The sequence below is a fragment of the Lethenteron reissneri genome, chromosome 34 (genome assembly GCF_015708825.2).
Source record: "Lethenteron reissneri isolate LAM-NWPU_2019-01 chromosome 34, ASM1570882v1, whole genome shotgun sequence".
In the NCBI taxonomy this organism is placed as follows: Eukaryota; Metazoa; Chordata; class Hyperoartia; order Petromyzontiformes; family Petromyzontidae; genus Lethenteron; species Lethenteron reissneri.
The window spans coordinates 15643870-15658956 of NC_083812.1; the positions used below are offsets into that span (position 1 = coordinate 15643870).

Consider the following 15087-nt stretch of genomic DNA (forward strand, 5'->3'; position numbering starts at 1 on the left):
CATGTTTACTTAAAAAACGCGTTGCAGAAATTGTTCTTCTCGCGCTCTCCGCCACCCATAACGGCGGCCGTACCAGTGCTTGAGGCCTCGGCTTGAGCAAGCGCCTCTTAAGTGTTCGCCCCTTGTGCGCGCGGCAGGTGTCGGACGAGCACGTTTCTCTGGACGTGATGAGCACCTCGCGCGACATGCGAGTGGCGAATTTCCGCCGAGTGCCCAAGCAGCCCATCTTCGGCATGGCGCAGCCCAACTCGGAGGTAGAGGCTCAACGTATATAAACCTCGCAACAAAACCCCTGAGTTTCGATTTAAAGCTTTCGTGACTGCAGGGATTCATCTTCTTGGTTCTTTCGGTAAAGTCACGTAGAAGAGAAGTAATAAAATAATAAAAATAAAACATAATAAAATCAAATAATTCTCACGACGTTTCGGCTACAACGCAAGCAGCCGTCTTCAGGTGAAGAATGAGACACTGCCAAGCTACGAGCTTTTTCCCATGAATATGCTAAATTCCTCTTGATATACACATTCTTTTGTTAAGGCTCTCTTCTTTTTCCACCTCCAACTCAGCTTATATATAAGCTCCTAGCTTGGCAGTGTCTCATTCTTCACCTGAAGACGGCTGCTTGCGTTGTAGCCGAAACGTCGTGAGAATTATTTGATTTTATTATGTTTTATTTTTATTATTTTATTACTTTCCTTCTACGTGACTTTACCGAAAGAACCAAGAAGAAAAAAACCCTGAGGGCAAGAGGGAGGAAGCCCGGTGCTCCTTCGGGGGGGGGGGGGGGGGGGCGGGGGTCTCACGGACCACTGGGTATTCAAGGGATAGCGTGCTCCTCCTCTGAGTTTCCGTTGCACGTGGCGTGTTGATTGCATTGCGGTTTGCTTTGATGAGCTGTACCCAGTCATTTGGGAATTAAATTTCAGGATTGTTGTCGGGCTATGAATGAAGTATATCTGAAAGATTTCCACACATTGGAGGCACGTGTACAATTGTGTTGTCATAGTGTATGTTCTGCATTTGTATATACCAAGTAATTAAATCGATCAGATTTGTAGGATAATCAAAAAGTAAACGGAAATGGGTGAAAACATGACCTAGACAAGGCCTTTGGCCTAAGAAGTGTTTCTTTGGCTGACTTATTCAATGGACCCTATGCTGTAGGGTTGTTACCTCTTGAGGTACAAAACATCAGAACGTATCACGGGAATAAGAATATCTCACAACACAACTATGTAAATGCATTGTTTCGTGGTGTATTATTATTACGCAACTGACAAAAGCTGGGACTTTTACGACGAAGAGCTTCGCTGATGGGTGCGATGCGATCGCGTTTCTCTGCACCCAGGGTCTGTCCCACATGCTGTCGCACCTGATGGACACGAAGAGGAACTTCGGGCTGGTGCTGTGGGTGAGCCTGCGCGACGAGGTGGTGCTGGAGGTAAACGGGGCCATGTGCACGCCCCGCGAGAGCGCCACGCCCGACCAGCGCATCGGCGTTCCCGCCACCTCACCTCAGCAGCTGGAGGTGAATGCCGCATCGACGCATCACGAATCGGACGGAGAACACGGGCGTGTGCGCATATGCGGTAGTGTAGTGGTTAGCACATTGCACTGCGAACCCAGGGACACGAGTTCGATTCCCGCTTATGGCCAACACCAGTGACAATTATCTGAACCGGTCCTGGGCCTCTCCTAGCTCGACTCAGGTGTGTGTGATGGCCCCCCTCGTGTGCCATGCCAGCCTTCATAGGTGATCGCTATCAACACTTGCCCCAACAGTCTGTTAAGGCTATATGAGGGATCTTGGTATTTGCGTGTATGCACATATACACATGTATTTGTGTCATAAAACACGCCACCCCCTCAACTCCCATGAGTGACGGGCAGTTGTGGAGAGAGTGGGGGAGTTCCCATGCCTGTTTTTTGTGCTTATGACTCGTACCAGTTAGGCAGCAGAGGTGTCGCTTGGAATCAGTCATGCAGCATTACCTTATCAGCTACGTAATGCTGTGTGGAAGCTATCTGGCCTGTCGCTCCATACAAAGCTCCGGGTCTTCTCGGCCACATTTATACCCTCGCCTCTCTATGTTTGCGAAACCTGGATCCCTCTGAAGGAACATCTGTGCCGGTTTTGAAAAATTCAGGCTGGCCTGCCCATGATCCATCGTGGGTTTAACGAGACTGGATTGTGTGAGGAGCTCAGTTTCTTTAAATAGCGGTGAAGCTGCCATTGGCTGAGCCATATAGCCTGCATGTCCAGCCACCGCATGCAAAAGCAGATTGTCTTTGGTCAGATAGGTTGCTCTAAACGGCTATGGCATAGGAAAGAGAAATAATGGAGTTCTGTGGTACAGGAGGATATGGAGCCGAGTGGATTTATCAATGACGGGTACTCAGCAGTGTCAAGATCGGCCTCTATGGAGGAGGCTCATGAAGGATGCTTCTGGGCAGTTCGAGGCAACAACAACGAAGGGCAGAGGTGTGACGCTCACAACAAGCGGAGCGCCGGGTGGCTAAATTGCAGCAAGTCGGCACAGTAGGGGGCACAGATGGTGCATCTGCCAGTCATCTCTGTCAACCGTTGACACCTGGGTCTGTCCCGTGACCTCCTGTCAGTGAGTCTTCGACACTTGACGTGGTCTCAAATTGCACCGAATCTGGCACAAGCGATGTGGCGACGTCACCGCCACTTGGTTACAAATGACAGCTGTTGCTGTTGTGTATGCACGTGTGTACGCACGTGCATCATAATCGCTGCATAAGTATCCTCTAACGCTCAGATAACCAGACCCAGAATAGAGGTCAGTGGTGTCATGGCCCAGTTCTGATTGGCTGCTATTGAACAATAGAGCTGCGCATTGTGCAGCTCATCAAAGGCAAAATCACTGAGCGGCACGCAATCACGTGGGGTGCAAGCCTGTTTTCCCAATCACCCGTGTCGGCACGCACCTGTTTATGAGCACAAAACACCACAAGTTATGGTGTCCTCTTCTGCCCATCGAACACGGGGGCAACAAAAAACAAACACAGGCCCGAGATGCGGGTAAATGGACGCTCGATGCCCTTCTTTGGCCCATTGTGTGCTGCAAGTGTCAGATTAGCCCACCTGCTGCTCTTAAGAGCTCACGACGTTTTCAGCCTTGTACCGCCCCTCTCCTGCCTTGGGGGGCCCCACCCCCGTGCCTTTTAATAAGCGCTCAAACTGTCGCTCGCTGGGTTTCCCCACCTGTCGCGTGCGCAGATGCTGGAGGCTGCGATGAGCACCGAGCTGCTCGGCTGTCAGAAGTGGCTGGAGCTGCGGCAGGACGGGGAGAGGCAGCTGAAGCCGGTGAAGACTTGTCTGGGGCAGGCAGAGGTGGCACGCCAGCAGGCGGCGCTCTTCCCGCTGCTGCGCTACGCCCGCGTGCCGCTGGCCAGCTCCGCCTGCCTCACCGAGCAGGTCAGGGTCGCCGAGGCCCGTCCGGGCGCGCTCGCGTACCCGCGCTTACGCAAACCGGACTCGGCGCAGTGGAGCCAACCGCTGCGCGTGGGTTGTAATTCTTCACCGTTCGTGCGGCGCGTCGCAGGGAGAAGCCGCAGTTGACCGCACGCCCCGTAGTTTGTTCTACTCCCGCAGTCCTCGGTTTGTGGGGAAGAGAGAAGGGAGTGGGTTGTGCTGGCCTAGCACTCGAGCACAATTAGTGCGTGCGTAGCAACGCAAGCATGGCGGTGGTGGCGGTGGCAGCGAAGTTTTTCTGTCCAGCTTGGTTAGAAACGCTCGCTATGCCGGCCAAAATTCCCCTTCATACCACATCTTGGGGAAGTGGGAATTGTGTGCAGTGAGCGGTTTTTATGGATCCTTTTCCCATGCGTGCATGCATGTGTGTGGCCAGGACCTGGATCGGCTAATGGGTGCGGTGCGCGGGTGCCTGGCGGAGAGCTCGAGCCCGGCGATCGTGTTCAGCTGCCACGACGGGAAGGGCCGGACGACCACGGCCATGGTGGTGGCCCTCCTCCTGCTGTGGCACATCAACGTGCGTAGCCCACGTCCCGCCCCGACGGCCCCGCTCCGTTTCACGCGACGTCATCGAATCTGTTGCCGCTCGCCTTCGGAACGTGCACCCGAAATGCGCCCAGTCCACATCAATCCTCCGAAGCGAAGGAGTGTTGAGCGTGCAAAGTGTTTGGATGGGAAACTGCCCGCACGTGAGGTGTTACTGGCTGTGGGCGCCACATTGTGGGCAGCAGAGGGCAGCGCAAGTAAAATCCACTGTAGCGTACTTCTACAGTCCCCGCATCTCCACTCCTGCCTTCACCAACGCACACTGACCAACGTGGTGAAGTATAGGCCAATAACCCCCATTACCCACACAGCGTGGGGGATGCCCCCAGTCAGCAGTGGATTGGCAAAGGCTCTTAAGCTGCCGTGCTGCATTGTGTGTGTAGCAAAGAGGCAGTGGTGCTGTACTGTGTGGCCGCCTTATGTTGAGTTCACAACCGGAAGGTATGTATGTATGTTGAACTTCTTTTGCACTATACGTAGCCAACCGTGCTAATTGGAGGTGCGAAAATGTGTGCGGCTCAGCGACTTGTTTACCCATCAGCTGGGTGCTGCTCCTTTAGAGTGGAGTCTCTGTGAGTGTGCCGAGCCAGGAGCCCCTAAACGCACACAAATCCAGCCGCGCACCCTCTACGCGACATACTAAGCAGCTGCCTCATCATTTATTTTTTCAGTTTAGTGGCATTTTAAATTTCACGTCTACCCAGATGCTCATGCCAGTCGGGGAAGAATGTCTATTTCGCCCCTTCTGTCATTGCGGTAATTTTCCATTCTCTGTGGTAATTACAGATTTTTCCTCTTTCGTGCGTTAAATATTTGGTGGGTTTTATTTTATTCGGTTGTGTGTGTGTGTGTTCCTTCCAATATTGTCTGCTTCATATATTGTCAAAATCACAGTTCTTTGTTTCACCGTCTTGGTAAATGAACATGAAGGAATGATGTACAACAATGCAACTATGTTTCTGCATTAAGATGCAGTTTTGTGTAATACACTATTCCCTTGTTATTCACGAAGGACACGTTCCAGAGATGCCCTTGAATAGCAGATTTTGCGGATAGTGATATTGGCCTTTTTAATGAAATACCTTAAACAAATACATAAACAAGCTATTAAATACATGGACATCATCATAATAACACATTTATTTATTTCATCACTTTATCTCCAATCAGTTTGTCTCAGCACTCTATTTCCCTCCAGATGCGATTCGCGGATAGCCAAAATCGCGGATAGCAAGTTCCGTGAATAACGAGGGAATATTGTTGTTCATGTGTTTTTCATTGTGAGCATAGTTATTTATTTAAATATTTTAAATGTCAATGTGGAAAATACCCTGCAGCCCAAATGCTAATGCCTCGGTCTTTTTTTTTAATTCTCTCTCTCGAACTTTTACGAATTTAAAAACCCGAACGCTTATTAGAAGGAAACGCATTCGATAACAAAAACATCTATTAATCATGCCGCCAACTCGTTTGTGATTATTTTTTCTGGTCGAAGGCTGCTGCTGGAGCGTTCTGATTCATTCCGGCACTGCTGATGGGTTTCATTTGCACAGGGCTTTCCCGCGGAGAACGAGGACGAGATGGTCAGCGTGCCCAACGCCAAGTACACTAAGGGAGAATTCGAGGTGAGATGCGAGCGGTGATGACGCTCGTCGTGTTCGTGTGCTCCGCAAGCCGGTGTGTTTGTCGTTGCATTTCAAAGAATCCCGAAAAAAGTAAACAACAGACGCTGTTCGCTGGTTTGAAGATAGGCACTGGAAATGACGCGGTCTCTCACTCCACCATCGCCTCGCTACGTGCGCACATACGCACACGTTAACATGCATGCACTTGCGCGTTCTTGCTGCTGCATATGAACGGCATCTTCAATGGTGAAGGAAAGTATTGTGAATACATTCGAAGCTCTAAATGGTTCCCATACTTATACCTCGCAAGCACACTGGTTCACTTGCATAGTGACATTTCCTCAATTTAAATTAGTCTCCTCGTCCATTATCACTATTTCAATCACAGTCCCAAGTGCTCACATGTAATATAGCAATAGCTCGAGGTCGATTGCCATCGCCTTGAACCGACATTTCACTCTTAAAATCAGCTGTCTTCTGCCCTAGATGCACTTTTTCCGATTTGTATTTTTTAGATACATGTTTGTTTTATTTTTGTTTCATGTATTAATTACTTGTGATGCTGCCCTGGACTTGCAATCCAGAGGTCACCGGTTCCACGCATTATCCCAGTGCAGCTGTTGAAACGATGGTGCACGTTCCTAGAAAATATCCACATCCTCTGTGCACCCAGGACGTCTGGCACCTTGGTGGCAAGATGTCAACTACCTCACCTGGTATACAGGAGGTTGTGGGTTCGATCCTGACCCTGACGCCTGCTGTATATTTGGAGTTTGCATGATCTCTCCATGGTCACGTGGATTTTTCTCCGGGTCCTCCGGTTTTTCCTTCCACATTGAAAAAAAATGCGCTTAGAGTATTTGGCTGCTATAAAGTTCTACACGATGATAAGCCACTTCGTTGAGCAATCATATGTGGCCAGGTCGCTTCTGAATAATAGCTATACAGCTCAGTGTGCCTTACCTGGTAAGATAAACATAGTGTCATTGAAAAATAGTTTAGTTAAATAGTGTAATAGAGTAGGCTAAAATACCCACTGCAGGATCTCCCTCCAGTGGAGGCCATTCCACCAGCAGTGGCGTGAGTGAGCTAATTCGCAGGGCTGCACCTTTACCTTTTTCGCATTAAAAATAATCATCTATCATCATGTTGTATTTTCCCGATGCCCTCCCTCTTTGAAAAGTGTCAAAGTTTGTCACGTTGTTTCGACATAGTTAAATTACAAGGAGTGTGGCGATGGACTCGCGTGCGTACACAGGTGGTGCAGGCTGTGGTGCGGCTGCTGCCCCAGGGGCAGTCGCGCAAGCGCCAAGTGGACCTGGCGCTGGACGCTGTGAGCGAGACCATGACCCCCATGCACTACCACCTGCGCGAAGCCATCATCTGCACGCACCGCCAGGTATGGGCATCCCCGTGACGGCCTAAGCCGCATGCCCCGTAGAACGCGGTGAGATGCAGGGTCTCTCTATTTTTCTCGCTAAATTATTTATTTAGTGCGTGCGTTTTTTGCGCTGAGCCAGGCAGAGGCTTCATTAGGTCCGCGGACAGTCTTCAACAATGCGCGTTTTTATCCAACTTGCACTACAGCTACAGTCCGGGTTGTTGCATAAGGGCCCAACTGCGCACACACGGGGCCTTGACCACTTCAGAACCTGTTTGAGTAGGGCCCGGTCACAAGCCAAAGATCACACCCAAGTGGATGGCTCGTAGGCTCGTCCACAAGGAATCGGTTCCTTGTTGACGCTGAGAGCGTCTCCTCCCATCGCTACGATGACTCTGCTGACACGTCCTAGTGTGGCGCGTTGGTCCACAATGGGTGCCGTGATGACAGACGAGCAGAAGGTGTCCTAAAGAGATTGGCGTGCAACAGCAGACTTGGCTTGGTGTGTATCTTGTCCAGTAGCTTGCCGGTCGCAGTCAGGAGATTGTGACGGGCACACAAACCAGGGAGTTGGTCAAAGAGCTCCTGAGATGATGCGCATTTGCCAAATGTAGCTGCGCGTCGTCAACAAGTCCGGTGTTCGACAACTGACCCCAGGCAGGTGTGCGGTATCCTGCCGGCGAGTACGAGATCGCGAGTACTGATGTCCCGAGAGTTGGGGCACCAGCGCCCCATGATGAGCCGGTGAACTTGCCAGGCAAGTCACTGAGTCTTGGCTATCGCGACCGTATTCCTGAGGTGAGCGTGGTAAGTCAGCATCCAGTCCCTGGTCACTTCGAGTGAGATAAACTGGATGCAGGTTATGTCTGCGCCTCGGCCCATTGAGGCAAATGTTCAGTCCTTGGGCAGCATGGGCGTTGTGAAGGTGAAGCACGCTCGACACCGTCTTGGTGACACTCAACTGAAGTTGCCGCATCTGGCAGTCGTCCTCCAGCCTGTTGAAATCATCGTTGAGCGTTTTCTTCAGATTTGGACACATCCAGGCCTGAGTTCCACAGCATATATCATCTGCATACATGCATTTTCGTGACTGGGTGGGTGGGACGTCATTGGTGTAGAGGCTAAACTTGGTTGGCGTTAGCACAGAGCCCTTGGGCAGGCCATTAATTTGCCTCCTCCAAGCAATTGTACCATCTTTGAACCTCATGACATCTTAACTAGAAGACTGCTGTATCAGACTGTCATCGGCTGCTGTCAGGTCCAGGAACACTGCCCCCTGTCTTCACGTTTCTTTGAAAAACCATTCTCAATGGACGCACTCAGGATGTTTCCCTCTTGTGTCGACATATGTTGGAGGATCAGATGTTCCAATTCTTTGAAGCGCATGGAGAGCAGCAATGTCGGCCAGTAGCTTTCAGCCTCGTGTTTTGGAAGGGCGATGACTTTCAACGCTTGCCAGAACTTTGGCAGCTTCCCTTCCCTGGTGACCCTTGTATTGAACCAACCACAAGCGGGCACACGTGGGCCAAGATAATTCAAGAATTCTGGCAAGATGTTGTCAAAACCCGCGACGGTACTGAAGTTATTCTGCTGAGTACTTTGTCGACTTTGGCTCATTTGCTCATAATAATGCCCAAATATCTGTAAAATGACTCTTCCGCTGTACTTTCCTGCTAGTTTATACCTGAGTTGCGCATGATTTGCAGAGTTGAAAATTGACTGCGTAGGTTTTTGCAATTGTGCTGTGCAGCTCTGTTGTGTTTTCGGATTGGAACTGTGTGTAGTTCATATTGATGTCCGTCGTTATGCTAAATATTTGCTGGGAGCTTCTTCAGGAACATTCAGGATCTGGGAGCTTCATCAATTCCTGAAGAAGCTCCTGGCACGTGGAGCTGCGTGTTGGACATGCCGAACAGCACGCGGCACAACCCGATGACACATCGGAGAGCCGATTGAAAGTTGAGCTGTAACACCGTCACACGGTGTCCACTCTGTGAATAACATACCAACAGATTTTCCAGCCTGTTTGTCCATGTACTTTGGAAATGCACAGTTCCATTACTGCATAGGGTTAGGAATCCAGACGTAAACTGAATACAGTCTGGTTCTGACCAATGGACTGCTCAGCCAGTCATCATCAGCCATGATTTATCCACTGCTGGATGATCACCATCTCTCACAGTCTTGCAAAGCAGCGATCCAACTATCTCCTGCACAGGAGCTGACCTCGTCATTCCATCTCTGCAGTGGTGGTCGCATTGTGCGTGTTCTCTCCTTTGGCTGTCACCCCATCGTTGGTCTCAACCACCCGGTCATCGGTCCCTTCTCATTACGTGTCCTGCCCAAGCCCGCTTACTTTTCTTTGTAGTCAATATGGCGTCAGTCACTTTTGCATATGTTTTCTAATACATGTGTTCCTCGTATGTATTCTCACTCATAAACCCTCCTGCTGCCTACTTAACCTTTTCCCATTCCGATGACGTACATTTCAATGAGGTATGTCATCAGAATGGAATCGATTCCGAACGGAATAGGAAGCAAAAGGCCATGCGGGGGGGCGTGTCACACAGTTTGGCGCCAGCTATCATAGAGTACAGTAGAATGTCTTTAGAAACAGCACCGCTACACCTCTCTAAAGAAAGTTAACACTAATCACTTGCACATTCTGAGATTCAGTGGTGAACGGGAACCCACCCTGCAGCTTGTAGATATTTCAGAACGGGAAATGGTTAATTGTCCATTATGATAATTAATTTGAAATGATTGGCACCATTAGTACCACTGCACTGTTATGAGCAGTGGTAGCACTGTAGTTGTAATGATCAGTAGAACTAAAATAGCTTTAGTCCACTCACAGTATAATCGGTTTATTTATTCCATATTTTATTCCTCCAGTCACTCGACAGCAGCCAATTGCCTCCTCATCACCCTAATACTACTGAAGTACCCGTCGAGGACGCTTGACAACGGAGTTGAGGCACACGTATATTTATTTAACAAGTTGCCAGTACAGGACAGCCCTAGAGGGGGTAGCGGCCCCCTCACCCGTATAACTCAGGGAATACCCCTAGCTATCCATAGCCTATCCCCTGAGTCCTCCACTAAGAGCTAGGGGAGGCTGTCTGGCCCGACACTGGTAATCGGGCTCGGTACCCGGAGTCCCAGAGCACTGGCTCTGGTTCACGGGACCACGCCACTGGCTCGAGCCTGATCCCGTGGGGCCCTGATAAGGGCGGCGATCAGGGGGAGTCCAGGGCTCTAGCTACGACGTCTTCCGACTTCTTAGCTTAACTATAACATAACTCTAAGCCCATATAACGACCCCTTTTTATACCCAACCCTCCTTGAGGGGTGGGGCCCCGGGGGATCGTAACGCCGAACCAGCCCCCCCCCAGGGTGTCTGGCTCGGACGTCGCAGAGGGCATCTCCCTGTGCACACACGTAGCCCCGCCCACTGTGTTTCTTTCCCATAGGCTGCCATGCATAACGGCCCTCTCTCCAACATCCCTACATCACTCCCCCCTGCATAGCTCGCAGCCGTCCCGGCTGCAACAATTTCAACAAATGAATCTTTACCCCTTGACTCCCCCCGTGTGTGCCCCATTTAACGCACTGACTCGCGAAACAAATAGCATTTTTGGGGCTTAAATTTCAAATTAGCAGCCCGCATCCTTTGGAAAACCGCCCGCAGCCTCTGGAGATGTTCGTCAAAAGTTCTTCCAAAAACAATTACGTCATCCAAATAAATCAGGCACGATTCCCATTGCAATCCAGCCAAAACCAATTCCATCAACCGCTGGAAGGTTGCCGGCGCTGAGTGTAAGCCCATCGGTAACCGGTTGAATTGGAACAGGCCGTGCGGTGTACGGAAAGCGGTTTTAGGCTTCGAATCATCGTCCAGAGGAAGCTGCCAGAATCCCGAAAGTAAATCTAGTGTGGAGAAGAATCGCGCTCCCGCCAAGGCGTCCAGCGATTCGTCCATCCGTGGGAGCGGGTATGCGTCGGCAACCGAAACCTTATTAAGGCGACGGAAATCTACGCAAAACCGCAACGAGCCATCCTGTTTCTTAACCAGGACAATCGGTGCTCCCCAAGGGCTGGTAGAGGGCGAGATAATGTCGGCGGCTAACATGTCATCGACAGCCGATTTGACATGGTCCTTTTCGGCGGGACTCAACCGAAAAGGATTTTGGCGAATAGGCGCGCTGTCACCCGTGTCAATATGGTGACGCAGCAGGTGAGTACAACCCAAATCGTATTTATTCCGACTGAAAACGTCGGAAAATTCCTTTAGCAGTGATCTAAGCCGTTGGCGCTCTAAATTGGACAGGTTCGTCGATCCCGCACAAAGCGCGTCGAGCCACCCTTCATCGCCGTCCGAATGCGGGTGCGTCCGAGCAGCAGTGTCAATGTGGTTCACGGCAGGTTCCTCGCAGGGCACCGGCGTCGCGTGAGCGAGCACAGTCCCTTGGGGAACCACTACTGTCTGCGACCCGACATTGAGGACCGCGATGAAGGGGTCCTCGTCCCCCCTTACGATGGTCTGGGCCGGAATTAAATGAGGCCCATTAACCCCGGCCCTAGACGGCCCCAGCACAACACCCCGATCCCCAACACCCTTAGCGAAGGGCCTACGAAGTTTAAGAGGTACCAGCATTTGTGCCCCCGGCGGCACACGCACTGTTTTTACGACGAACGCCGGTACCGTCGCGAACGCCGTCCGAGTCGCTACAGGGGAAGGCAGGAACGCCATACGTCGCCCCGACGGAAGCTCAATGCATCCTTGGTCGATCAAAATACGAATTGGCATCCTGCCCAAGAAGTCCGTCCCCAGCAGGCACGGAACTGCCAGTGAGGAGGAGACAAAAATCGGCCCCGACAATTTGATGTCCCCGATAGAAATTTGCGCTCGAATCTGTCCCACGATGCCGAGAGAGCCCCCGTTCGCGGCATAGAAAGGGACATTAACCGGTAGCAAAGGACGGCTCTGCACCGGTAGAATATTGTAAATTAGTTCCGAAATAATTGTCGCCGATGCCCCTGTATCGACTATGATGCGTACCTCCACCCCATCAATGTAACCGACCACGGCCGACGATCCCGACGCCGCGGCCACCACGCGATGGGCCAACACGGACCACCGCTCGGGCTCGATTTGAGTCCCCGCAGTGATCCGCGCCGGTCCATCGCAGCGCCCCACCGGCCCCCCGTTCGTTACGGTGCGAGAGTGTGCGACAGGTGGGTGCGTTGGCCAAACATGTGAGGTGCCGCGACTCGCCGGATCATGGTGCTGGAGCTTGGGAGGAGGAAGAGGAGGGCCGGCGTCCTGTCGAGGCGTCGTCCCCCGCTGTCGAGGAGAACGGCACCCCGAGGCGACATGGCCCCGGATGCCGCAGTTGAAGCACCGCGGGAGCGCCGATGGAGACGATGGACGGTCGAAACGCCTCGGGCCGTCCCGACCCGGCCGCGCCCCCGTCGTCTGTTGCCGTCGATGGTCGACGGCATAAAGTTCTTCTGACGGAAGGGTGGCTGCAGCCACCGCACGCCCAGCCGATGCCCTGTTTGCCTTTCGCCGCTGCTGCAGAAGGTTGGCGTGGAGGAGTCGCGCAGCCTGGAGCGAGGTCATTTCTGCATCCCCTTGTGCGATGACGACGATGTCGAGGTCGTCCGCCAAGAGGAGGATCTTCTCCGCGACCATTGCGTCCACGCCGTCGTCGTCCATGCGGGGAAAGGCTGTTTTTGCCAGCGCCAGAAGACTTGTCCGGAAAGCCAGAGGCGACTCTTTTTCACCCCGCCTGCGATCGTAGAACTGCTGACGGCATTCGGCTGAAGGTCCATAGACCCCGGCCAGCAGCTGTAGCGCCATTGGTAGTGTAGCCCGCTTCTCTTTTGGCGCCGACGTGAGTGCGGCGAGCGCGTCCCCATCGAGGAGCGCCGGCAGCGCGCAAAGGGCCTCCTCGTCGGACCACCGCGCCATCTCCTGATGGGCGAGGAAGCGTCGCCGGAAGCCGCCCCAGTCACCCTCCGCACCGATGAATTCCTTCAGCGGGGGCAGTCTTTGGTGAAGCGCAGCGGTCGATGTGGACTCCCGCAGGTTGCTTTCACCTCCCTTTGGCGGTGCCTCGGCGCGACTGGCCGATGGCATCGCCTGTCGCGGCAGCGATGACGCATCCTTCGGCTGCGATGACGCTGCAGCCCCGGCGACGGCGATGTCGGAGCCGATGTCTAAGCTGGCCACGCCCCGAACAGCCGCGGCGTCCATGGCGGGAAATTCAAATTTTGAAGTCGCTGAAATGGCGGGAAAGTGCTCCGGCCGCCGGTTCTCCTCGCCCTGCGGTGGACCACCAACCCCCAACCGCGTAATGCCTTCCAGTGTGGCGGCAGCGGCATAAAGTAGCTCCGCCAGCCGTTCGTGAGCCAGTCGTAGTGCATCTGGCTGCGGCCCCTCTCCATGCTGACGTCCCGGTGAGAAGGCGCCAGGCTCCGGCTGCACCCCATCTTGTTGCTCTGTCTCGGGCTCGGCGATCTCCGCGGCGTCCTCCTCTTGTGGTACCCTGGTCCGAGCTGTATGGCGCGTTTCCATTTTTACCACTTCTGACGCCAGATGAAGTACCCGTCGAGGACGCTTGACAACGGAGTTGAGGCACACGTATATTTATTTAACAAGTTGCCAGTACAGGACAGCCCTAGAGGGGGTAGCGGCCCCCTCACCCGTATAACTCAGGGAATACCCCTAGCTATCCATAGCCTATCCCCTGAGTCCTCCACTAAGAGCTAGGGGAGGCTGTCTGGCCCGACACTGGTAATCGGGCTCGGTACCCGGAGTCCCAGAGCACTGGCTCTGGTTCACGGGACCACGCCACTGGCTCGAGCCTGATCCCGTGGGGCCCTGATAAGGGCGGCGATCAGGGGGAGTCCAGGGCTCTAGCTACGACGTCTTCCGACTTCTTAGCTTAACTATAACATAACTCTAAGCCCATATAACGACCCCTTTTTATACCCAACCCTCCTTGAGGGGTGGGGCCCCGGGGGATCGTAACGCCGAACCAGCCCCCCCCCAGGGTGTCTGGCTCGGACGTCGCAGAGGGCATCTCCCTGTGCACACACGTAGCCCCGCCCACTGTGTTTCTTTCCCATAGGCTGCCATGCATAACGGCCCTCTCTCCAACATCCCTACACTACTATTAACATGGGTACTATTCCCATGAACTTCGTTCATTGAATTCTCCACCCTATATTGTTGATTCCGTCTATCAGGTTTACTCTTTAGTCTCATAGAAAATCTGCATTTAACCACCACGCTGCTGGTCTTATACACGCTTCACTTTCTGCTTCTTTCTCTGCACTGCTCGACTTTGTAATGCCTTCCCATCATCTCTGTTCCCAAGTTCTCATATCCTCACTCAGTGCAAGAAATGTACCAATTAATAATCTAAAGGAACTTTGCCAGTGCCATCTGTGGCTGGCCGCTTGACATTTTGGGCCTTTGGGCCTGTGCTCATCAACTGTGTGTAAAGTTCAAAAAATATGATGAAGCCTCAGCTTTCCCGTCCACGTGAGTGTGCAGATGAAGGTGGGTAAGTGTGCTGACGAGAACAACGTGTTACGCCTGCGCAGCCTGCAGTACCTGGAGAGGTACATCTTCCTCATCCTCTTCAACGCCTACCTACACCTGGAGAAGCCCCAGTCCTGGGAGAGGCCCTTCAGCCAGTGGATGGTGGAGGTAACCACTGCACTCGTGTGCCCCTTGTTTTTTTCTTGTGCATCACAAATGTGGGTTTTCTGCATCGCACTGATCAGGGGATGAGCTAAGCATTCGTAGTGCGTGAGCAGAAATTAGAGGCATCGGTTGTGTTGTGCTGACCCTTTTCCTGTGGGTTGGCTGTGCGTAGAACCTCCCTCTACATCTCGTTGTCCTCCGTTAGTCTTACCGCGTCGTGAATCTGCATCTCCGTCCGTTCGCTTGCTTCATCTGTCCGTCACCTTCTTGCTCTACCTCAGGATTTCTGAGCAGGTGCACATCCTTGTAGTTATGG

General features: G+C 52.5%; 1 protein-coding gene across 1 annotated transcript in view; it reads left to right on the forward strand.

Annotated features, from left to right (window-relative positions):
* The window catches only part of LOC133350735 (paladin-like), a 46715-nt gene that overhangs the window by 24665 nt on the left and 6963 nt on the right, over window positions 1–15087 (forward strand). The window contains 7 exon segments of the mRNA XM_061565417.1: window positions 138–254; window positions 1349–1528; window positions 3245–3442; window positions 3876–4016; window positions 5599–5670; window positions 6929–7069; window positions 14619–14774. Of these exon segments, the coding sequence (XP_061421401.1) occupies window positions 138–254; window positions 1349–1528; window positions 3245–3442; window positions 3876–4016; window positions 5599–5670; window positions 6929–7069; window positions 14619–14774 (1005 nt within the window).